General features: G+C 43.6%; 1 protein-coding gene across 9 annotated transcripts in view; it reads left to right on the forward strand.

Moving 5' to 3' along the window:
* The first annotated feature begins 435 nt into the window (after nt 1-435).
* FAM184A (family with sequence similarity 184 member A) overlaps nt 436-24,653 on the forward strand; it is a 69,367-nt gene continuing 45,149 nt past the window's right edge. For 2 of the 9 annotated variants that reach the window (XM_084889927.1, XM_084889930.1), the window contains exon 1: nt 441-1,017. In XM_084889927.1, the coding sequence (XP_084746053.1) occupies nt 871-1,017 (147 nt within the window). In that variant the 5' untranslated portion in view covers nt 441-870. Of the gene's footprint in view, nt 1,018-24,653 lie in introns of all 9 variants that reach the window. The other 7 variants (XM_084889928.1, XM_084889931.1, XM_084889934.1 and 4 more) reach the window with 6 other exon arrangements.

Below are 24,653 nucleotides of genomic sequence, written 5' to 3' on the forward strand. Positions count from 1 at the left end.
TTCGCTCGCAGGCTGGCCTTAGAGCTTGTGGACGATCCCGTGTGTGCGCCTTGGAAAGCAAGGGGCCGGCAGGGATGATCCAATTCCCATCTCAGCGCTCCGGGGCCCGGGGCCCGGGGCCCGGGGCCGAGGCCAGCGCGGGCGGGAGCCGGGGGCGAGCCGGGGGCCCCGCGCCCGGGAGGACGCACGTGGACAGGCTCGGCCCCCGGCGCGTTCTGCCCGCAGCGGTGCCCACGACCCCTCTCCTCCGGCGGGAGGTCCCACCGGAGCCGCCCGCGGGGCTGGAGCCCCCTCCCGGGCGCCCCCGGCGCGGGTCCCAGCGCCTCCCGAGGTGCCCCGCGACCCCGGGGCGTGCGGAGCGGGCGGTCGGGCGGTCGGGGCGGCGCGGGGCGGGGCTGGCTGCGGGGAAATGACGTCGCCGTCCCCGCGCTCCGGCCGCGAGCCGCGCGCCCCGGTAACGGCGCCCCGACTCCCGCGTCCCTCCCGGTCCCGCCCCCGCGCAGCAGCCGCCGCCTCCCTCCGCAGCGCCCGCCGCCCCCCGGCCCCGGTACCGGCGGGAGCGGCACCGCCGGGCCCGATACCAGCCCGAGTGCCGCCGCGGCCCGGGCCGTCGCCGCCGCCCAGCCCGGGCGTCTGTCCCGCTCCGGGGTCGCCCGCCGCGGCCTCCGATCGGCGGGGCGCCCCGTCCCCGGTCGGGGGTGACCCGGGGGCGCCGGCCGCAGCGGCCCGAGGGGTCGGGGGGCCGAGTCCCCAGGCGGCCGCTCCGGCCCCTGCCTCCCGGACGCGGTTGCCCCGCGGGCCGCCTCCCGGGCGCGGGGGCAGGTGCCCGGGGCGCGGGGGCCGGGGCGCCCGCCGGGGTCGGCGGGGAGGATGGCGAGCCCGGGCATGAGCTGGCAGCAGCACTATCACGGCGGCCCGGCGGCCAAATCCGTGCCCTCGCAGCAGGCGGGGCACAGCCTGGACTACAGCCCGGACCTGCACCTCAAGATGAGCAAGAAGATCGCCCAGCTCACCAAGGTGAGGGCGCGGGGGCGCGGGGCGCACCTGCCGGCCGGGGGCTGCCTGCGCGCCCCGCGCCCGGGGCCAGTGAGTGCGGCTGTTTGGGGGGGGGGGGGGGAACTTGCTTCCGGGAGCCTTGGTTCAAACTTGGGGGGAATGCTGGCGACATCCATTTGCAGGAGACAGCCCAGAGGCACGGCCGGGTTTAGGGGCTTGAACCCCGGGCTTTTTAGGGTTTAGAGAGGGTTCAGAACAACTCTGGATCGACTTCCTTTATTCCACGGTCATCAGTCCCATTCGTTTTGCTCGCCCGCCTGTGCCAAGCGGGGCATTCTACTCCGCCGAATGAGGTGCAGTGCCCTGGCTCCCCAACAGGACCCGGGATCTTGGGAGTTAATCAGTATCGCCTGTAGTTACTTGGGAATTTATCAGTATCTCCTAGTAGTTACTTGGGAGTTAATCAGTATCTCCTAGTATTACCTGGTTAAAGGGAGAACAGACCCTGCAAGCAGTGTAGGAGGGTAACACACACCTTGCTGGTCGTTTTGGGCATGTAATGAGTCATCCCTTATCCCGACAGTGTCACACCAGCTGTATTAGGTGAATCATGTCCGTATTTAGTTAACCGTCCCAGTCCATCCGGAGATAATTGTCAGGAGGCCAACAGCCGGCAAGTTTGGCCACCTGTAGTCTCGGATGATACTTGGATGGAGAGCGTCACAGGCTTAGGGAACGCTGATAAGGAGAAGGAGTTGGCATCTGTGAAGCAAGAGCAACTAAGATAATCTTGCCCTGTTTTAGATCTCAGGAGCAGGCTTTCAGTACCCGGTTGGGGGTTTCTGAAGATTAGTTGAAGTGGTCGATCTTAATGCGGTTAAGTGCGTCCAAATAACCCCTTGTCAGGTATGCTGTTGGTATGCTGAAGGAAGGGGCGTTGTGGGGCTTTATCACTAGGGAACCTCAAAACCCGGGCTCTCTCCACTCCAAAATTCTCAAATAATCCCATCACCGGTTGGCACCTTTGAGAGAGAAAAGTAAGACAGAGTTGGAAGAGAGGAAAAGAAGGACATGAGCGTGAAAAGGGGATGAAGAGGATAAAAGGATTTTGGTGAAGACGTGGTGGAGGGTAGGAAGGCAAGGACCACGAGGGACCAATGGGTGAGGGACCGGATGGGGAGACAGGCAGGGTGCACGCACTCAGCCACGCAAAGCAAGGCAGCGTTGGGGTGAAGTGTTGCTTTTGGTTTATGTCGGCGCTGACTTGGAGGCTGAGTATGTGTCCCGTTCTTACTGTTTGCTCTTGTGACAGAGGGTCCCCGAATTCAGAGCAGAAAGGCCCGAGAAGGAATGATGCTGTCCCACCCCAAACATGTATACCTTTGGGAGTCACAAGCCAGGCTTCTGGCAATCGTGTTTGATCTTCAGAACATGGATGTCCAAAACGAAGCCCATGCATGTTTCTCTATTCCGATGTTCTCTTATGGTGTGTCCGCAACATCCATTGTTCTTATTTTATTTTATCTTATTTTGATTTCTTTATTGATTAAGATATCACATATTTATCCTCATCCCCTCCATTCCCATCCCAAATCCCTCCCCACGCATGCCCCCGTCCCCCTGTTGTCTGTACCACTGGTTAGGCTCATATGCATGCATACAAGCCCTTTGGTTGATCTGTCTCCCTCATCCCCACCCTCCCCTACCTTCTCTCTCATTGTTCTTATTTTAGATCGTACCCCAGCGCCCTGCTCTAAGCAGTAGAAACCCTCAATACGTTGGTAGCGAATCTGTGTGCCGTTCTGCAAAAGAAGTTTCTCATCTCTCCAATGAACTGCTTTTCTTTTTACTAAACTTTTTCAACTTCCTGTTCTTTTATCAGAAAAATATAAAGGAGCACAACTGTTTAAGGTGGGAGTGTGGTTAGCAGTTGCTGTCACTTTCTCTCTTCACACTGCCGGCCTCTCATCTAAGGAGGCAGGAGGCTGCCCCCATGGCAGTGCTCTCATCACGGCTTGGTACCGCACCTAATCCTGACTGCTCCATGGACTCCTGGTTTGGTGTTTATAGTTACAGTCTCTAACACCTGCACCACCCACTCCGCGAAGTGCCTCAGACGTTGACACTCTCTCACTGGAGTTTCTCAACCGTGGCACTGTTGACCTTTTGGGCTGGCCAGTTCTGTGTTGGGAAGGGGCGGGGCTGTTTTGTGTGTTGCAGGATGATTAGGTGCTACCGAACGGGGGTCCAGTAACACCCACCTCCCCACCCCTTACACAGTCTTGTCGATAAACATTGTCCAGATATTGACAGATGTACCTGGAGTGAGAGCTTGAGGGAGCATCCCAGATTGAGAAACACTGAGTTGTACTGAAATGTCGAGGATTTCTCCCACCCCGTCTCATGCCTTCGTTTCTAAGATAAGGCGTGAGAATGAGACGTCGGATAAATAGGGTTTTGTGGCAGCCAACCCCCTTTAGTTTCCTAAGCACACCATAAGACCTGCTTCTCTAATGCACCGTTCTGGAAACTGTCCCATTTACAATCACGTACACATTGTAAATACTCTAACATACAAATGCTAGCATGAGTAATAATACATCAACTGTTCAACCTCACTGGTATTTGCTGTATAGAATTTTCACTCATGATGAGTTTAACAATAAATTTACATTAGCGTAGGTTTGTTAATAAAACTGTGGCTGGAACTTGACAATAGCTTATACTTCAAAGGTAGACATTATAAAGGTAACAGTTACATTGAAATGAGTCAGTAGAACCCAACTCTTCAACGTTCTAGTCAGCACGGCTTGGTAATCTGACACACTGTCTTGAGTTCAAACTCCTGTTCTACCACTTACTAGCAGGTCATTAAAGTCTGAGCCTCAGCTCCCTAGTCTTTCAAGAGAGATGATGATGCTATAACTCTCTGAGATACCAGGCTCTTAATTCAGGCTGATATTAAGTAAAAGAGCTATCATATGATAACAAACAAAGTATTAGTAAAATACTGGATAATGTATTTTTAGATGTTTCTCCTCTTCTTTTTTTTTTTTTTTTTTTTTTTTTTTTTAAATAAACCATTCTACATTTAATAGCATTATGGATATAGTACCTCTTTTGAGAATTTTCTGCTAAACTTTAAGAAAAATATGTATACTGATTTTTCTTCTGTTTGAAAGTTTAACTTTTTCACAGTTAATTCTGCTTTGTTGTGGCACAGCATTGAAAAATACAACGTGCATTTTGCAGAGATTTGGCTGGCTGTGAAAGGAAAAGGATGAAAGTAATCTGTATTATAATTTTGCACACAGTAGGGCTCAATCTATTTTTTAACTAAAAAGCCTCCTCAGCTGCAGATATATTGGTTGAGATCCTGTTTCCCAAGAGCCTGGCACAGCGGTCCTTTGAGCACCTGTGATGTGAGAGGCACTTCGCTAAGTGTTAGAGGCACAGCAGAGAGCAAGGCACAGTCTCTGCCTTTAAAGCCAGTCGATTATATGTAGCTTGCTCATGTCAGATTTTAAGAATTTCTATCTATTAGATTCTTTTAAAAAATATATATATTTTATTGATTTTAGAGAGGAAGGAAGGAAGAGGGAGAGAGTGACAGAAGCATCAATGCTGAGAGAGAACCATTGATTGGCTGCCTCCTGCACACCCCCCACTGGGGGAGCAAGCCCACCACCCAGGCATGTGCCTTGGCCGGAATCGAACCTGGGACCCTTCAGTCCGCAGGCCAGTGCTCTATCCACTGAGCCAAACCAGCTAGTTCTATCTATTAGATTCTTGAATCATGTTGTGGCAAGTTTCTGGATTTGTTAATGGCCAAACCACCTCAGGAATGGCAGAGCAGCTGGGTGGATTGAATTCCGTTTTATAGATCACATTCGTGCACTTCTCTGTTCTCCACTGCTTTAGCTTTTTAGTGCTTTGGGTTGAAAAGCAGGACGTGTGGGATGTGATAATAAAGTAGCTTTTGCTACCCACTGTCCCTTCCAGTTTACTCTGTGAGGCCCGTTCACCCCCTGCCCAGGGATCAGCTTGACTTTTCTGGTTGTTTTAGATCATGCAGATTGTTCTTCTGTAGGTAAGTTGCACAGGCCTCAATCTGATGGTTAAGATGTCCCGTGCCAACAAATAAAAATCCTGCAGCAGCTGAGCTAAGGACCTAAGCGGGACAAGGGAGCCGGGAAGTGAGGAGAGAGGAGCAGCAGATGTAGTTTCCCTAACTTCCACCTCAGTTGCTCGAGAGCCCCCCGCCTCACGTTGCTTGGCACTGAGAATGTGTCTGAATTCTGGCTGGTTGTTTGCTTCTTCCTCAGCCTCTCGGACCTGGCAGGGACCTTCACGCTCACTCTGCTGAGGTCTGTTCAAGCTCCAGGTAACCCTCCTGGATGGATGTGGGGGACCCCACCCCGGCTTCCTCTGTCTCTTTCCCCGAAGGCCCACATCGGTCGGTAGGTAGCCTCCATCCTTTGCCCAGGCAGCCTCTGGAAGAGGTCCCAATTCAGCCATCGCTCATTTGCCCTCACAAGCCTCTTTATCCAGCGCCTAATCTTTAGATTTCCCGGGGATGAATGAGGTACCAGTTCAGTTATGTTCTTCATCGTGTGTGAGACACACCAAGCTCTTCAAGTGGTCCCATCCGAAGCTTTCCCCTAGACTTTAGGTGAAGGGTAAGCATCCACCTCCACCTTTTTGGGGGGTGGGGGAGCAAGAACACTTGTGCCCAGAGCACTCTCCAAGGAACATTGCTCCAAAACCCTCCTCCATGGCCTGGAGGCTTCCCTCCCTGGCGTGGGGGGTAGGAGGTAACACGCCTCAGCCCCTCTCTCGGTAGACTGTCTGGAAATTCTGAGACCGTTTTGGCACCTGCGTTGGAACATCGATCGTCTTGGATTCTCAATAGAAACTTCCCTTTTAATATCCTGTTGGGCTCACTGTCCACCCAGTGCCTCTCGGTCGATTGCCCTGTCGATATACGTAGCTCAGTCCACTTGTCACGTGCAGACATAGTTAGCGGAAGGTAGAGGGCTGTGAGGCGCCAAGAGCAGCAAGGGGTGGCTCTGTGTTCCTTATGCCTAGCATTACGTCTTCCTCTCGTTTCTCTGATTGGACTGTCGATTCCTCAGCTTTAGAGACTGTAGCATATTCTACGTGACTTTAGCATGCATGCTCTGCACATAGTATAGAATCTTAGTAAATGTTTATTGAGGATGATGATGGTGGTGGTGATGAGGATGATGATGCTATTTCGAGTCATTTTGTTATACAGTAGAGAAAGTCAGTAGTATTCTGAGGAATTATGTCTGCTTGTCTGCTGGGTTAAGGCTGGGTCCTTTCAGCCAAGTAAAATTACTCTTAAATATTTAAATGTTTATTGGCTTCACCTTAAACTGCTTTCATAATATACTTATATTTTTGATACAAAAATAAAAATATAAGCACTCCGTTTAAGTATAAGTATCATTTGTCATTTCAGAGATAGGTAAATTGATATACCAGATTCTTAACAAATAAAGTCTTATGATCAGTCATGTAACACTAACTCTGCTTTTACTATATATCAATAACTAGAATGTGTTTATTTTTTAATTTTTTTTTTAAGTTTTATTTTTTTAAATATATTTTATTGATTTTTTTGCCCCCTCCCTCCCCAGAGTTTTATGTCCATTGGTTGTACTTATATGCATTTATACAAGCCCTTCCGTTGATCTATTATCTCCCCCAGATCTCCCTCCCCTCCCCACCGCAATTTGACAGTCCGCCCATTGCTCCACTATCTCTATATCTATCTTTTGGTTCATCAGATTATAATGTTCTTTATTATCCATAAATGACTGAGGTCATGTGGTGTTTCTCTTTCATTGATTGGCTTATTTCACTCAGCATGATGTTCTCCAATTCCATCCAGGTTGCTGCAAATGATGAGAATTCCTTCTTTTTATGGCAGCATAGTATTCCATTGTGTAGATGTACCATAGTTTTTTGATCCAATCATCTGCTGCCGGGCACCTAGGCTGTTTCCAAATTCTGGCTATTGTAGATTGTGCTGCTATGAACATAGGGGTGCATATATCCTTTCTGATTGGTGTTTCTAGTTTCTTGGGATATATTCCTATATGTTTAGATAATACCAAAACCAATGATATTTTCAAACAGTCCTTTTTCTGTACATCAAGCACATGTGACTGTTCACTTGTTGGCTTGTTTGAATTACCTAGGTACTATTTATAATATATTCAGTTTTGGTTATGATGTGTTGTTTAGCTTAGAACATGCTAAATGCAACATCTTTTTTTTTTTCTTTCTTTGTTGTATTGTAGCTTTGCTGTGTTATTGTGCAGTAGCTTCAATGTAATATTTTCAAAAAATATTTTTATTGATTTCAGAGATAAAGGGAGAGGGAGGGAAAGAGACATCAATGATGAGAGAGAATCATTGATCTGCTGCCTCCTGCATGGTCCCTACTGGGGATCGAGTACATCCCGGGCATGTTCTCTGACCTGGAATCGAACCATAACCTCCTGGTTCATAGGTCAACGCTCAACCACGGAGTGACACTAGCCATCCCTAAACTAATGTGTTTACATGTAAACCATGCTGTGTATAAATTACATGGAGTCCTTTATCCCTTTCAAGCCATTGTTCCCATCTCGGTACAAGTATGGGAGATTAGGCCAAACCTATGCTAATCCTGTGGCATATGCTGACATTTTCTTTCTGAGTAAATTCTGTTAGTTTTTTTATTTGCAGTGCCTCTCTTTCTTATAAAATGAATTACAAAGTTTGACTATTTACATATTCTAGACATTGGCTTTCTGGCCGGAAAGATTTCATTTATTCTGCTGAATGTGCGTCTGCATGTTCATAGGGCTCTGCATTTTTCATCCTATTTCTCCTTCAGCACAATCTTACCAGAATCTCATTTCTTTCAAAAACATTTCATAACCAAAACACCGAATAGTATTTCATTTTTATTCTTAGGTCGTTTGCTTAGTGAAACGATATGAACAGAGTATGTGTAATTCTGAGGGGAAGTTGTGTGTCTGTGTGTGTATGGGTGTGGGCTGAATACTCAGTAACAAAAGAAGATATACTTAAATATGAGCATATGGGTCCATATTGTTGGTAAGCTTTTGTCAAATGCCTAGTCCATAAAAGATACTATACTTGACACCATTTGTTAACAATATTAATTTACTGTTCCATTTTTAAACTATAAGTTTTTCTTTTTTCCAATAGGTGAGAAAATGTGATGAGAATAAAGCAGGTGAACACTTTAATAAAATGATTAATTTTACATGGCATATATAAAATGTCCAGTTGTGAGCAGCTTTTTCTGTCTGGCTTGTTTTGGGTAGAATTTATATATCTGGTTTTCTTAGATAAAGAAACCAGGCTAGTGCCTTCCAAATTCTTCTTTAATTTGGGGTTTTAAGAATAACTTAAAGAATAATGGACACCTTGATAACATCATTGTCTAGGGCAGTGGTCGGCAAACTGCGGCTCGCGAGCCACATGCGGCTCTTTGGCCCTTTGAGTTTTTAGCAAAGGCCAGCTTAGGAGGAGTACCCTAATTAAGTTAATAACAATGTACCTTCCCATAGAGTTTAAGTTTAAAAATTTGGCTCTCAAAAGAAATTTCAATTATTGTACTGTTGATATTTGGCTCTGTTGACTAATGAGTTTGCCAACCACCTGTCTAGGGGGAAAGGACATTCCAGTCTTCTGAATCCCAGGAGTTCATGGGTCTGAATTAAGTTTAGGTCTCTCATGGGTAAAGAGCCACATGCCCATAGTCATGTGTCCAGTGTGGCAGCCGGACCCACCACCTGGGTCAGAGGTGTGGTTTGCTGATTAGATACAGTATGGTTTGAATTTCAGCTTCCCTCCTCACCAGTGTGTGACCTTCATTGTCTTAACCTCTCAGAGCCTCAGTTTCCCCATCTGTAAAATGGAAATAACAAAGCCCATCTCATAGAATTATTGAAAAGATTAAATGAGATGATTTGTGTAGGAGAAGACAATAAATGTCAATTTCTATTCCCTCTTCCCTTTGGTTCAGACTCTGCTGACAATTACATTTTGTAGGTCTTTTCCCTTTTGATGCAGATGTGTGCTACAGTATTAGGGAGCACAGCTATCAAAAGGAAATTTGGGCCGAAATCGGTTTGGCTCAGCGGTAGAGCGTTGGTCTGCGGACTGAAAGGTCCCAGGTTCGATTCCGGTCAAGGGCATGTATGTTGGTTGTAGGCACATCTCTGGTGGGGGGTGTGCAAGAGGCAGCTGGTCGATGTTTCTCTCTCATTGACGTTTCTAGCTCTCTATCTCTCTCCCTTCCTCTCTGTAAAAAATCAACAAAAAATATATATATTTTTTAAAAAGTAAATTTGGGCAGCACATAAAATACAGTTGATTCTCATTATTTGAGATAGTCATGTACTACCCAGTTATTCTAGGAGAAGTACAGGGTTACGTTTCTGACACCCACTCATCATATTTTCATCAATCAATATCTAATCTTGTTTTAGGTGCATTTCTGCTTAAAGACACCTTATTTAATACACGTTTTTTATTAACGGTGAACTCACGGCCAGAGGCACTGGCACTCAGGCCAGAAGGAAGCTTATCTAACATCCTGTGTTTGAGTTTTGAGGTTACATGTAAATTTTAGCAAGTAGGTGGATTTGGAAATATGGAATCCATGAAGAACGAGGATGCACTGTATCTAAAAATGGATGCAGAACTTGGCATCTGCTGTCCACCTTCCCCCCAACCCCCTACTGCTCTGGTTTGTCAGCTGTTGCCACGGCCTGTGTGACTGTGACTCTTATTACCACCTTAAACACCCTCATATGAGTTGACTTTGACTCTTATCTCCCTAGAAGATAATAAGAGGGGTGGGTGGGACAGCGGCCTGTGTGACTGTGACTCTTATTACCACCTTAAACACCCTCATATGAGTTGACTTTGACTGTTATCTCCCTAGAAGATAATAAGAGGGGTGGGTGGGACAGCGTGGGTGGGAATACTCATCTTTTGTGTGATTGCCAATCACCTAGCAGCCACCCTGCAATCAGAAGCCTGGGATAAAATTGCAAACAGATTCTCTCCTTGTATGCAAATTGTAATCTTCCTAAACTGAACCCGAATCTGCCACGTTGCCCTAGGTCATAAAAGGAATAAAATGTATAAATTATTCCGTGGAGTGGAGTGAAACCTTTAAAAATATAATGTTGCCAAAGCCGGTTTGGCTCAGTGAATAGAGCGTTGGCCTGCGGACTGAAAGGTCCCAGGTTCGATTCCGGTCAAGAGCATGTACCTTGGTTGCGGGCACATCCCCAGTGTTGGGTATGCAAGAGGCATCAGATCGATGTTTCTCATTGATGTTTCTATAATAACTCTCTATCTCTCTCCCTTCCTCTCTATAAAAAATAAAATAAAATCAATAAAATATATTTAAAAATGTATATGTTGATGTTTTAATTTTCTTAAAGTTTTATTTTTTTTATATTTATCATTTGCTTAAAACATGTTTACAGTTACTCCTTCCCAGCACAAACTGCCAGCATGGGAATTGGTTTTGGTAAAAGCCTTTGTCTAAGTATCTGAAGATAACCAAACATCTTACAGTCTCTGAAGCTAGAGCACATTTGGTTTGAAGTTTCTACAATTTGCCCAACATAAAGACAACTTGAAAGAACGGTTAGTTTGAATAGAATGTCTTTGGCAGATAATTACTCTTACTGTTTTCTGTCCTGACACTTATTGCCGGGTAACAAATTACCCCTAAGTGTAGCAGCTTAAAATAACCAACATCATTTCACACCGTGTCTGACGCTGAGGAATCCACTTAGCTGGGTGGTTCTGGCCCAGGGCGTCTCCGGAGGTGCGGGCAAGCCGAAGGCTTGGCTGGGCTGGAGGTTCCCCGGGGAGTTCAGGCACAGGATTCTTAGGAGGAGACTTAAGTTTTCACTACCCGGGCCTCTCCATGGCAAGTGATGCAAGGGGGAGGGAGGAGAGAGACCAAGATGGAAGTGTTGGCTTTTTCATAACAATCTCAGAGTGTCATAGCATCACCCTTGCTGTCTTCTGTTGGTGACACAGACCACCCATAGCATAATGGAGGAGGTGGCTGCACAAAAACTTGAATATCAGGAGACAGAGATCACCGGGGGCCATTTTAAAGGCAGGTCACACCAAGAGAGCCGCAGAATTGATGGAAGAGGTAGAAAGAGTTGAGAGAATTTGAGGTGAACATGTGTAGTCCAGTAGAAAGATTTAGCAAACACTTGCATATGTACCTTAAGCTAAAAGGAGAGATTCATACTAGAAATGAACGTTTAAAAGTTCTTAGCATGTAGGAGGTGATTAAAATCATGAGCGGTGGAGGCCTTAGGCAGAGTAGAAAACATTTAGAGTAATTGCCGGGGGAAGGAGGAGAAAATAGCTGGCCAGAGACAAGTGAAGAGATCAGTGAGACATGTTGTTGCCCCAAGAAAAAATTAGATGTGACACTTGGTATCCGTTGGAATGCTTTGCAAGTTTTCTGTGAAGTCCTATGCAGTCCCATGGGGAGGACCGTTGTTTACCAAACGTAGGGAAGCCGGCAGGTTATCAAAGGATTAGTACAGGGTCTGAGTTTTCCCAGTGAGGGGAAAAAATAAGCCTAATATATATTATCAGGAAAGAGGTCTTTCTATCATTTTGAACACAAATGTAGACCCTCCAGATTCACAGAGACTTTCCCTCAGCATTAAATGAAGGCATATAATAATCTATGGGTATATAATAATCTATGGTACTAAGAAAGGCTTTTTTTAAATATATTTTTTTATTGATTTTTTACAGAGAGGAAGGGGAAGGGATAGAGAGCTAGAAACATCGATGAGAGAGAAACATTGATCAGCTGCCTCCTGCACACCCTCCCCTGGGGATGTGCCCGAAACCAAGGTACATGCCCTTGACTGAAATCAAACCTGGGACCCTCCATTCCGCAGGCCAATGCTCTATCCACTGAGCCAAACCGGTTTCTGCAAGAAATGCTTTTTTATCGTAAGGTTAGCGCAATGTTAGAAGTTACACTTTGGATATTGTCACTGCTGAGCCACTTGCCAGTGTTTGACTTGTTGGAATAATAAGCAAGAGGACCACAATTTCAAGCACTTTGGTGATTACTTCCAAGATTTTGGATCTTTGCTTTAGTGGTAATAGTGAATATGTGAGTATTTAGGTAGCAGCTTTTATTGGTTTCAAATTATGCTACGTTAATTTTTAACCCTTTACTGGAAGAGATTTTCCGTCTGATTAAGTTCTTATTTTGCTTCTTTTAGACTCTTGGCAAGAGAGTAGATAGTTACATAAGGGGTGTCTATATCATGAAGGAAGATACAAAAACCTTGGAGGTTAGAGATCTTGTATTTTAAATACTGAATATATATGATAGTTTTGCTCTTCTGTTTTTGTCTCTTGGCTTCCCTTTATCATAATGTAAATGCTCAGGATGTGCGATTGCCCAAATTTATATCCCTTTGGAAAGGAAGGAAGTTCTAGTAGGTTGTATGAATATGAATAGCGTTAGTGTGGGAGATAGTTGCAGATTTCAGTGATGGAGCTGGTAAACTGACTGCATGGTAGAACCATGGTCCAGTAGCCAGTTACTTTGATGTCTAATGCCAAGTGATGTACTTGAATAAGACAAGAGATTTATTCTGATGAGCATAAAATGTGACTATGGGATGGAGAATCCTATTGAATTTTAGGGAACTTCTGTCCATTTCATCTTTTAAGCCTGTCATCTGTACCTGGATATCTGCCATCACCTCAAATGCCACATGTCCAAAGTGGAATCAATTATCTTCTCCATCAGACATCTCTCACATGCCAAAGAATTAAGAAATAACCTCCCAAAAAACCTACTTTCCTTTCTCAAGTCTAGCATTTCAGTCTGACCCTATCCTCCTTTCAAAGTGGAACTTTGCAATTAAAGTTTTCTCTTTTCTGTTTTTCTCTCTTAAGTGGTTTTATTTTTTTTCTTTGAAATATCCTTTAGGTTTTCATTTTCCCAGGTAAGAATCAATGTAGACCTTGTTTTTGTAGTTTCTTTACTTTCATGCTCTCCTTATTTCAGCTTATCTTGCTTCGTGGTATGATTCTATTAATAAATGTAATCCTGTGCCTAGGGACTCATTTTTTCTTTGTTGTCCACTAGATCAAATCTAAAGTCCTCTGTGTATTTTTGCTTGTTTGCCTGTTTGCAGGGTAAGGACCTTTCAGGGCTTAAGCACCTATATTAAAATATTCAACAGAATGAGAGCCAGTAGCAGAGATGGATGGATGGATGGATGGATGGATGGATGGATGATAGATATTGTTACATTAACTAAGCAAAGAGGCCATTAGGCTGATGTGGCTCTGATGGTATGGCAGCCTATGTAAGCAAACTAAAATCTTAACCTGAAAGTGCCTCAAGGATACAAAATCTAAACCTAAAGGCAGCCAGTCACAAACAGCTGACTAGGCTTTAAGCTATAGGCAATCAGATAATTTCCTTGTTTTGCTTCCACCTCTCCTGTCTGTCTCACCTGGCTTCTGTCAGTGGACCATTTCTAATCACTTTACTTTTAGTGTTGCCAGTTTCTAATCAATTTTTTTTAAAAATATATTTTATTGATTTTGTACAGAGAGGAAGGGAGAGAGATAGAGAGTTAGAAACATCGATGAGAGAGAGTCATCGATCAGCTGCCTCTTGCACACCCCCTACTGGGGATATGCCCGCAACCAAGGTACATGCCCTTGACTGGAATCGAACCCGGGACCCTTCAGTCCCCAAGCCGACGCTCTATCCATTGAGCCAAACCAGTCTTGGCTCTAATCAATTTTTGCTCAAATAAATTCTTAAAATGTTATGCCTCTTTTTTATTTAGCAATATGTCATGGGATATATAAATCTGATTTATTATAAGATATTGGCTCACATGATGATGGAGGCTGAAAAATCCCAAGAATTAGGTTGCCATCATTAGTCATTAGGGAAAAACAGATGAAAATTACACGAGATACTACCTCACACCCACTAGGATGGTTATAATGATAATTGTTTTTAAAGGATAAAAAGGTATTGGTGAAGATATGAAGAATTTGGAGCCTTATACATTGCTAGTGGAATTGTAAAGTGATGCAGCCACATTGGAAAATTGTTTTTCAGTATCTCAGTAGGTTAACCTGCAAGGATGTACCAAATGACTCATCAATTCTGAAGCACGTCCAGAATGGCCAGGGGTGAATCTGAGGAGGGGCAGTGAAGGATGAAAGAAAACAGACAAAAGAATACAGTTGAGGCCAGGTGGATCACTGTACCTGGATGAGGACACAGTGACACAGCCTGTAAGCTGAAGCTTTACTTTATGGTCAGGTCACACAAAGCAAAACATGGGGAGTGGTCAAAATGTTTACAATGTTCTTGTGAGTTTCAAATCTACTTCTGTCCTGTTGTTGCAATTCTCTGAACTCTTTCAAGCTTTGATTTGGCAGCATTTACTGAACCTCCCACAGCCCACATCTCTCAGCTACCTAGGACTACAAGGTCAGACTATAGGTCAAGCTTACATACAACCATAGCCTTTGTGCTGGGAGGGCTTTGCCCTCCAAGCTGGGACTTGTTTGTAGCTTTGCGACAAGAGGACTGTGCCCTCTCATCCGTCTGAGGCTTGAACCTGTTCAAACGCTGTAGCCACACTCCACAAATTCTACTTAAATTGAAAAAAAAAAAAAAATCCCACGTAAAAACTTATACAAAAACATTCTTAGCAGGATTATTGATTGATTAAAATCCTCTTCTATGCCTTACACTTTGGGAAATCTGGATTATTGTATGTAATTGCCAAGCTAACATGCTCTATTTTATTGTAATTCACTCATTTACCTGAACTTCTCTTTCAAGGTTACAAATGGTATTTTCTTTAAAATTTTCTGTAAGAAAAGTGGAGATGGAATAGTAGAAATATATATATATATATATATATATATATATATATATATATTGTTTGTTTGTTTTGTTTCATTTTTGGTCATTAAATTAAATATGATTTTTTTTCTCTAAAGAATTTGAATATTGACAACTTTAAAGCTCTTTCCTAGAATTTCATTACCTCTCTTAACTTCAGATTCTTTCAGAATGGCACTGATATTTTCTCAGTAGGGAGCCCAGCATAATATTTATCTCATTAAACTATATGTAGTTCCTGCTGAGAAGTAGCTTGAGACCTGAAAATGTTTTCACCATAGGAAACAACAACAGAAAAAACATTTCAAAAGCACAGATTAACTTCCCTTAGAATTTAATAGGGGGTGCCGCTGTTATATTTTAGAATTCTTATTCTTATAAAATAGGTTAGAAGGCATTTCTTCTTTTTGATTACTGAATTAATATTATAGACCCCAATCTTCGTATTTAAGTAAAGCAGTAGGTGGTTCTTAATCTTTTTTCCACTCAGTCAATCCTCTTGATAGTTGTGTGGGTGGCCATCATAATGGGAGAAGGGATTGATTGTGAAGTTTTTTAAAAGACCACTTGGTGATTCTTACATTACCTCTTACCCCTGTGTCAAATTGAGGATATCTACCATGGTGTCAAAAGTTATTAATGGCTCTAGCCAGTTTGGCTCAGTGGATAGAGTGTTGGCCTACAGACCAAAGCGTTCGATTCCAGTCAAGGGCACCTACCTTGGATGCAGACTCCTCCTTGGCCTGGACCCTGGTTGGGGCTCCAGCAGGAAGCAACCAATCCATGTGTTTTGCTCACATCAAAGTTTCGGTTTGTCTTTCCCTCTCTCTTCTACTCTAAAAAATCAATGGAAAAATATCCTCGGATGAGGATTAAAAAAAAAAAAAAGTTACAATGGTAGTGTAATATTCCTTTGTTTATTGAGCAGAAAAATGGTTACCTACAATTAGCCATAGAGAAAGTTAGATTTGGGGTGATGTATTTTTAGAAGTGCCTGATCAGATAGGAACAAAGAGCAGAACTATAGACCTGAGCATCAAGGCCCCTGAGTTACATCTCCTCCATCCCAGTCTGTCTGAAATAGCAGTCACCATGGGGGCTGCAGGGTGTTGGTCATGTGAGTATCCAGTTAGTAGGTGCTATAAAAGCCTGCTATGACTCATGAGGCCTGAGTCCTGGTTGGAGATAGAATGAAATTTGTAGGGGTACATGACCTCCTGACAGACTGAACAGCTGAGAGAGGGTATCTCTCTTCCTGCTTTGAACCAACCACCAGATTCCCTTGCCATGTCTAAGCTCCTCATCCATTCAGATGTCATCTCTCCCTGCCAAGGTTTGTGTTAGGAACCCCAAGGCAGTTTCCCAAGTTATTTTGATGCTTTCTGATTGTCCTTTATAGTCTAACCTCATCCAATATATCCTCCAGTGTACAACCAGAATTTTCATTTCTAAAATGCAAGTGTTATCAGAGAAATTAGTGGGCCAGATTTCCCCGTGCCCTGTGGGAGTGGGGTTCTTGGGGTGCCACTGAAATAAGCATTTTCAGAAGCCCCCACGGGAGAATGAGACGTGGTAGAAGACTTTATTTGCGTGGAGTTACATTCCTCAGGTTTCAAAGTCCTTTTCCCCTTAACTCCATCCTGGAAAAGGTGCAGCTGGGGTTCCAGTAGAGCCAAAAGCAGGATCAGTGTCCAGAGCTTCCATTCCACGTTGCACCCAGGTCTAGGACATTCAGTCCAGATTCAATCCTTGAATCCATTGTAGGGTGTCCGCATGGCCGTGGGCCATGTGATTGAACGCAGGGGAGTGCACCTCCTGCAGCAGGAGTCCCAAGAGAGCTTGAGGGCCAAGAGCCAAGAGAGGGAACTCCCTTTGTGTGGGAGTTTAAAAATGCAGGTTTCGTTCCTTTGCAGTGGCCATACCTATTGTGGCCACTGACGTGCTTCCAGGTGTGACTGAGAGATATGCACCTTCCCATGTCACCCAGAACTTACTGGGCATGCATCCAAGCTGCCTGTGTCCAGTGCCTTCCCCCATCGATCAGCTGGGAACAGACTGGGAGAATGTTAATACAACTTCATGGCAAAGCTGGATAAATGGCATGCCAATATTATCTAGTCTTCCCTTTCCTCCTTTCCTGTTAAATAATAACCAGGTTATTACAATGGCATCACAAGCAGTGTTAAAATCATTCGTTGATTCTGTATATTGATTTTAGCGAAAGGTACTGCTAGCTTAACTCTTGACTGACTTATTATATATTATATTATACTTATCTCTCTATATAAACGCCTAAGTGGCCAAATGACTGAATGACCAGTTGACGGGTCGACAGGTTGCTATGACATGCACTGATCACTAGGGGTCAAATGCTCAATGCAGGAGCTGCCCCCTGGTGGTCAATGTGCTCCCACAGCCAACTCCCACACCAGCTGGCCAATGTCCCCCAGCAGGCCAACCGCCTGATTGACCCTTTTGCTGGCCAAGCCAGGGGACCCCATCCATGCACGAATTTGTGCACTAGGCCTCTAGTTTATTATATTAAGAAAACTCAATGTGGTGTGGTTTGAGCAGGCCGGTGAGATCACCAGCATTCTCGTGTTGGTTGTGAAGCATGCCCAGGTTGCCCTTGCTTTCTCTAAACAGCTGCCACAGGAGTTTTAGCAATCACCAGACTCAGGACAGACTAACTGTCGTGGGGAGCACCACACCCACATGGGTCTGCAGTCCCTCAGCCAACGTGATCTGCTTAAGAGGAAGGCCCTCGTGTCCATCACATGTGCTTTGGAGTTCACTTATTTGAAACATTCCAAAATGAAAAGTAAAAATGTATGTCTCTCCCTTTCCCCGATTTTCAAAGTTCCAGTGGTAATGAAACAAATTATAAATTTGAAAAAAGAAAACTCAATGTGTAGAAATTTAGCTTTCTCGTGAGTTTTGCACAAAGCCTCTGTAATACTGGTCTCTGTAAGTCGGTGCTGCTTCCTATTCCGTCGTTGGTGGTGTGTTTGTTGATTCATTGGGTGAAATTAGTTGTAGGCTGAGGTAGGACAGGAGTCGGGGCCAGATCAGGTACAACTTTGAAGGCCACAACAAGAATGTTGGCTTTTCCCCCTGTATACACATGATCAAAACTGTTGTAGGGTTGTAAGTAAGAGTTACGTTATAATTTGTACTCTAAGAGGCCCATTTTGTCTGTTGGGTGAGGAATGGGTTGCATCACAGCTCCAGCGGAGCAGGGTGAGCAGCTGGATCGCCACTGCAGTGGCCCTGGCCCTGCAGCTGGAGACGGTGGTGGCTTCACCCAGGTGGCTGCTGTGGAGATGGAGAGATGAGCAAAGGTTCATGACCTACTTTGAAAGTGTAACCGATAGGCCCTAAAAATGGCTTCATGTCCAGGACGAAGGAAACAGTAGAAGAGAGAACTCTTGGGGTGACACATTTGTTTATTTTCATTCTTTAACAGCACATTTAGGTGTGAAAGGAGGAGATGAGAAAATTAGAACGTAGGTGTCTATGTCCAAAACAGATCATTAAAATTATTTTAAGCCTTTGAATTATGCGTGAGTGAGGTCGCTGGTGTTAGGGATTAGAAGGGAGTATGTGACTTGGAGACTGTAATTGCTAGTCAAAGGATGAGGTGGCAGAGGCCTCAGGAGATACGCAGGGAGGCCGGATCCCAGCTCGGGACCTGAGTGTCATGCTTAGTTACTGGTATCTGGGAACCTGGGCCTCCGATGCCCATTGGCTCCGAAGCCTCTGACTTTTCAAGGAGGACGTCTCACCAGATTCTATTATGTAAGTTCCATAAAAAAATCTTATCCCAATCCTACCGTACTGACCTTGTTATTTCGCTGACATCCACGCTCTTCTGAAGCCAATAACGAGATAACACAGTATAGCCCTGCCATCCCAACTCCGCCTGTCAATCCAAGGGCAGGATGTTCTTACCAAGGAGGAGTCTACAGTCCTGTGGGCCCTGTGATGTCCCAGGTAACTGTTGTCATGCATTTGCTCTTCTTCATTTCCCTTCATTCTGATCCGTATTCCTGGCAGAGGCACAGGATGAGGGTGTGTGAGAGCAGGGCTGGAGTCTGGTACGGCCTCTCCCGAATACTGGAGAAATGGCAGTCATCATGGCTGCACTCGCTTGATCTGTGGTGCAGGGAATCCCTACTTTTGTTGTACTGCCTCTTCACGTTGGAGGCGGGAAAGCCGTGGAAGGATCGGCTGCCTGCCTGGACTTCCTGAAAAGAAGGTATCACTCATCTGCTGGAACCTTCTATACTGGCTTTCACCCTTCTCGCTGAGGACTCTGTATTCTCCATCACTTCGATGTCCTGCTCCCTCCTGCTCTATGGTGTCTGGTCTCCACCCACACTGCCAAGGGCTCCACCTGGCAAGGAGCAGGTGCAAGACCCCCAGTTCAATGGCATAGGAACTCTGGAATATTATTATCTTCTTGTTTTGATTATCTGATAGAGAAACTTCTATTTTTTACCGATGAAGGAGTTAATTGTCTGTTTGCTCCAACTGATAACCTGGGGGTTTAACTGTTGTTGACACACTTGGAAACAACCCATCAGGCTCTGGTTTTACCCCGTGCTTTTCCAGCACTGTGGTGGACACATCAGTTTGCTTCATTGTCAGTGGCATTTCTCCCCCTCCGTTCTTGACAAATCACTTCCTATTTCTATATCTTTTCTGGTCTCTCTGGCGTTGAACTCTTTGCTTTGTCTAAGGACACAATTTAGATGTCCCTGCTCCTTCCTGCTCTATGGCATCTGGTCTTGTCTGTTCCTTGTGAGCAAGAGGTTCAGGGGTTAGTTATTATGTTCTTCCTTAATAATAAAACACTAATCCCCTCTTCCGAATGGCTTCATAGCACTCTTGATTCATAATAGTGGCTGATTTTCAAGGTGCATCTTGAAAAAAGACAGTCAAACTACGATACACAACTGACTTTAAGATGCATCCTAATTTAAGAGATGTTTAAATGTGGAAAAATAGGTCTTAGAATCATTGTCCATTACCACTGTGATCATACAAACAGAAAAATGGGTGTGGATTCTAAGTTTCCTAAAATTCCTAGAGAGACCCACTTCCCAATTCAATTGCAGGGATAAACTTTGTCACCGGGAACTTTGGCTTTTACTCACCCTCGCTGTTCAGGATTATCTGGCCACACCAGCCACTGCAATCCCTCCTGTCTCGTCCCTGACCCCAGGTTACTTTCTCACAGTTCTCCACAACCTCCTGTGTCTACCGAGCCTTCCAGTCTACAGCAGCCTTCATCCAGTCATCTCTGCTGACAACTTCTCACGCTCTGCGTAGTATTCTGTACTCTACGCTTAGCATACATTATCTAAAATTGTCCATTGTTATTTTGTATGTTTTATTTTAAGCAGTCCTATTTAAGTGAGTTCTATTAAGTAAGAACATTCATACTTTCCTTTGTCAGAATGCATTTTATAAAGTACTGAGCACATGGTAAGGCATTCACTATGTTTGATGATTAATTTTTTGTTGTTAAAGTTTAGTAGCCAAATCCCATTGCATGGACCCTCAATAAGACTTATAAGAAGACTTCAGTTTGCTATTTTACAAGTCAAGTTAAATCTTCTGGGGAAACATATATTCTACATCACCATAGAGGAAAATATCTACCTCCAATGTTGTTAGATCTTCTACATTTTTTTCAAAAAGACTTTTTCAACAATTATTATAGAAACTCAGAGAGAGCAAACATGTCTTTAAAGGAAATTTCCAAAGCAATTGGATTTTAAAGCTCTTTTTAAAGTAGAGTTTTTATAGTGCCCTTGGCGTAAATAAATTCAAATGAACATTTTGTTGTTGTTGCTAACTGCCTTGTAAATGTTTCATTTGGACATATGTCTGTTGCTGGAATTAATTTGATTACATAATGTGTGATGAATAGCCTTTTTTTTTCGTTTTAACTTAAGACAAAAGAAACTGGATCAAGAAATGAAAAAAAAGGAAGTAATTCATTGCCAGGACTAAATGACTCTGTTTGGGTAGCATCTGTTCCCCTTCCTCTCGCCTTGAACTTTAGATCTTCAGTGCATCTCCCTAGCAGGTCTAATTTTACAATCATTTAAATAAATACAGGGCTGAGCATTTTGTGAGAATAGGGGTTAAGAGGGTCGACATCTCACATCACATGATAAAGGACCGTTGTAGTCCTCTTTAGATAGCCAGCCTGCCAGTTGCCTTGTTTTTCTCACCACTCTCACAGCCTCTTAAAAATTCCCTCCATAGTGACCAGCAGTTTAAGCCCACTTTTAGCTTCCCAACTCCACTTGAGAAAAGAAAGATGGACGATTCCATCAGCTCTGAAAGAGAAACAGTTTTAACATGCCCTTATATTGTAAGGATGCTCTAATGTACAGGCTCCAAAAGGTGGACCATTTCATAGAAACATTAAAGTCCCTAAACAAGCTATTCAGTAATCGTTTGGTGACTAGCTCAACTAGAACTGAGGGTTTGATAACAAAAATAGAATTGTGAAAACATAATTCTTCTTTTGTTTAAAATGTAGTAGGTCTTTAAAAAAAATGGCATCTGAGTTTGCTCCTTTACTACTTTATAAGTTCCCTTGTGTCCCAGTGTAGTGCATATGTCCTCTAAGGTGTGTGTGTGTGTGGGGGGGGGGGGGGGGGGTTTAGTCTCTCTCTGTCTCTCCTCTCTCTCTGGTTGGCCTACATGTCTATCTGTCCCAGACATTGATCAGAAAGAGAAAGTGAGTAAGTGTCCAGAATTTTCAAATGCACAAAAAGTAAACATGGAGACTGGTAGGAAAAGGACCGGCTGGAGGAGCAGTGCTGAGAGGGTCTGCTTTGTGACTGCTGTGGGGGAGTCTGCCCTGAGTGAGAGGCACACACTGGGAAGGCTGAGGCTGGCCTCTCCTGGGTTAGTAGCATCATTGTGGTGAATGGAGAGAAGCGGCTGCTGGCTCCTGTGCTCTGAGATCTCATCTCCCTGCTGTGGAGGAGGATGGAGCAATCAGATAGGAGCTGCTCTCCTTCCCTCTCCACCTCAAATCTCAGTCTTTCTCCTTTTTCTCTTGGGAGGAATTTTTCTTTTCCCTCAGCCAACACCAGACTTTCCATCTGTGAGGAAATCAGGCAATCCTGGCCTCATATTTTCTCCATGACTGCTGCAACAGTGAGCCCTTTCCGGGATTGAAATTTCAGTCCCTCTTCACTTACGTACTTACTTATTTACTAGAGATCTGGTGCATGAAATTTGTGGTCAAGGGTGGGGTGGGGGTGTCCCTCAGCCCAGCCTGCACCCTCTTCAACCTGGGACCCCTTGAGGGATGTCCAAATGCCCATTTAGGCCTGATCACTGGCTAGGCTGAGGGACCCCACCCGTGCATGAATTCATGCACCGGGCCTCTAGTTGTATATAACATTGTATATTTGCCTTATATTATAAACTCTTATATTATGAGATATTCTTCAAAATAAAATATGTTTTGCCTTGGCCAGTTTGGCTCAGTGGATAGAGCATCTGCCTGCGGACTCAAGGGCCCCAGGTTCAATTCCGGTCAAGAGCATGTACCTTGGTTGTGGGCACATCCCCAGTAGGGGGTGTACAGGAGGTAGCTGATCGATGTTTCTCTCTCATCGATATTTTTAACTCTCTCTCCCTCTACCTTCCTCTCTATAAAAAAAAATCAATAGAAAATATATATTTTTAGAATGAGATATAGTTTCATGACAGCTACCGGAGTGAAAAGTATGAAGGTAGCATCATTTATTCAATGATTCCCTTGTCTTAGCAGTGTTAAACCTGTTGAAATATTTAAAGCTGATGTAACACATACTTTTCAGTGAATATACTATATTACTAAAGGTTAGATTTTAGTGGGAACATATATACGTATGTATTGCCATTGTGTCAGTCAGCTTGATCTCCATAACAGATCAACATAGACATTCTCACTGTGCCCACGCATGGCAGAGAAAGAGAGAGGATGCAAGCTCTCTGGTCTCTCTTCTTATAAAGGCACTAATCCACCAAGAAGGCCCACCCTCATGACCTTGCCTAAACTGAATTACCTCCCAAAGGCCGCTTTTCCTAATATCATCACATTGGAGATTAGGGTTTCAACATGAATTGGAGGGTTGGGGGTTGGAGGAAGGGACACAATTCAGGCCATAGCAGCTGCCAGTAATGAAAACTATTTCAGAAATTACTTGTTTTTACCTCTGTGACATTTTTTAAACTGGGAGCTAGAATTCTCATTTAATCTGTGGGTAAGATTGTCTGAAAATCTTCATAGAAAAAAGTAAAAATTACTCACTATTGCTTATTCACCTTGGAATGTATAGCTAAATTATGCATTATTGGAATAAGGTGGAACCATGAAATTGCTGAAATGATTGTGCTATTCCATTCCATGAATGGCCGTAGTCCCAGAAAACTATAAATGACTCTTAGTGTCTTTTAAAATAGTTTATGGAAAGAAATAGTAGAGTTTCCTTTTCTTATTTGGAAAATAGTAGCCAGTGTTATAGATGGTTATGATCCCTTACTTTTAAAATTAGTCTCATTCTCTCTATAAGTAAATTATGCAATGACAAGAAAGCCTTACCATTTTATACTGCTTTACATTTTTCAAAAAAAGCTTTATGTAACATTATTCTAAAAATTTCAAAGATAGATTGTTCTTTTAGCAGCGTCACTAGAATAGAATAAATATGATCTCTCTTTAACATTGAGAAACATGAAGCTTGGAGAAATTATTTCACTTAGGGTCTCAATCCAGTTTGTATCAATTTTTCTGCTTCAAATCATATGCAATGTGTTTAAAGAACATAGAACATTTATATTACCTTGGTCTGAGAAACAGTGACTAATCAGAGAAAGATACTAATAAATGGTTACTTTTGTAATTATTTAAAAAAGTGAACAGTTAGAGGATACTACCTCTAATAAAGGTTCACTTGAAAATTTATATATACCATTCTTTTAAAATATATATTGATTTCAGAAAGAGGAAGGGAAAGAGAGAGAAAAACATCAATGATGAGAGAGAGAATCATGGATCAACTGCCTCCTGCATGCCTTCCATTGGGGATTAAGCCTACAACCCAGACATGTGCCCTGACGAGGAATCGAACCGAGACCTCCTGGTTCCTAGATGGATGCTCATCCACTGAGCCACATCAGCCGGGCTATAGCATTCTTATTTTACTATAATATAATTAAGTAGTGATGTATTTCAAAAGGTCATTTACAAGAGCACTACTGATTTTTTATTGATTGCCACCCTTTTATTGTTACTTTTTATGTTTTTAGAAATTTATTTTAACATTTTTTGTGAAAGAAATATTAATATATGACCACTATAATATTTTATTTCTTTTATATAATACACTTTTAAATCATATAATTGATTCTTCCAGTGTGTGAGTTGTAGTGGTCTAATAAATAGAGTTGATGCGAATGGAGATTTTAAAATTTATTTGTGGCTCCCAGTTTTATCTATATATATCTGTCTATATATATATAGATCAGAAGTCGGTAATAAGGTCTTTGCCACAACTACTCAGTTCTGCTGTTAGAGTGGGAAAGCAGCTGTAGGTAACACAGTAGTCCCCCTTGTCCAGTTCCCTCT

Source organism: Pipistrellus hanaki (genome assembly GCF_964339955.1).
Source record: "Pipistrellus hanaki genome assembly, chromosome: 7".
Classification (NCBI taxonomy): Eukaryota; Metazoa; Chordata; class Mammalia; order Chiroptera; family Vespertilionidae; genus Pipistrellus; species Pipistrellus hanaki.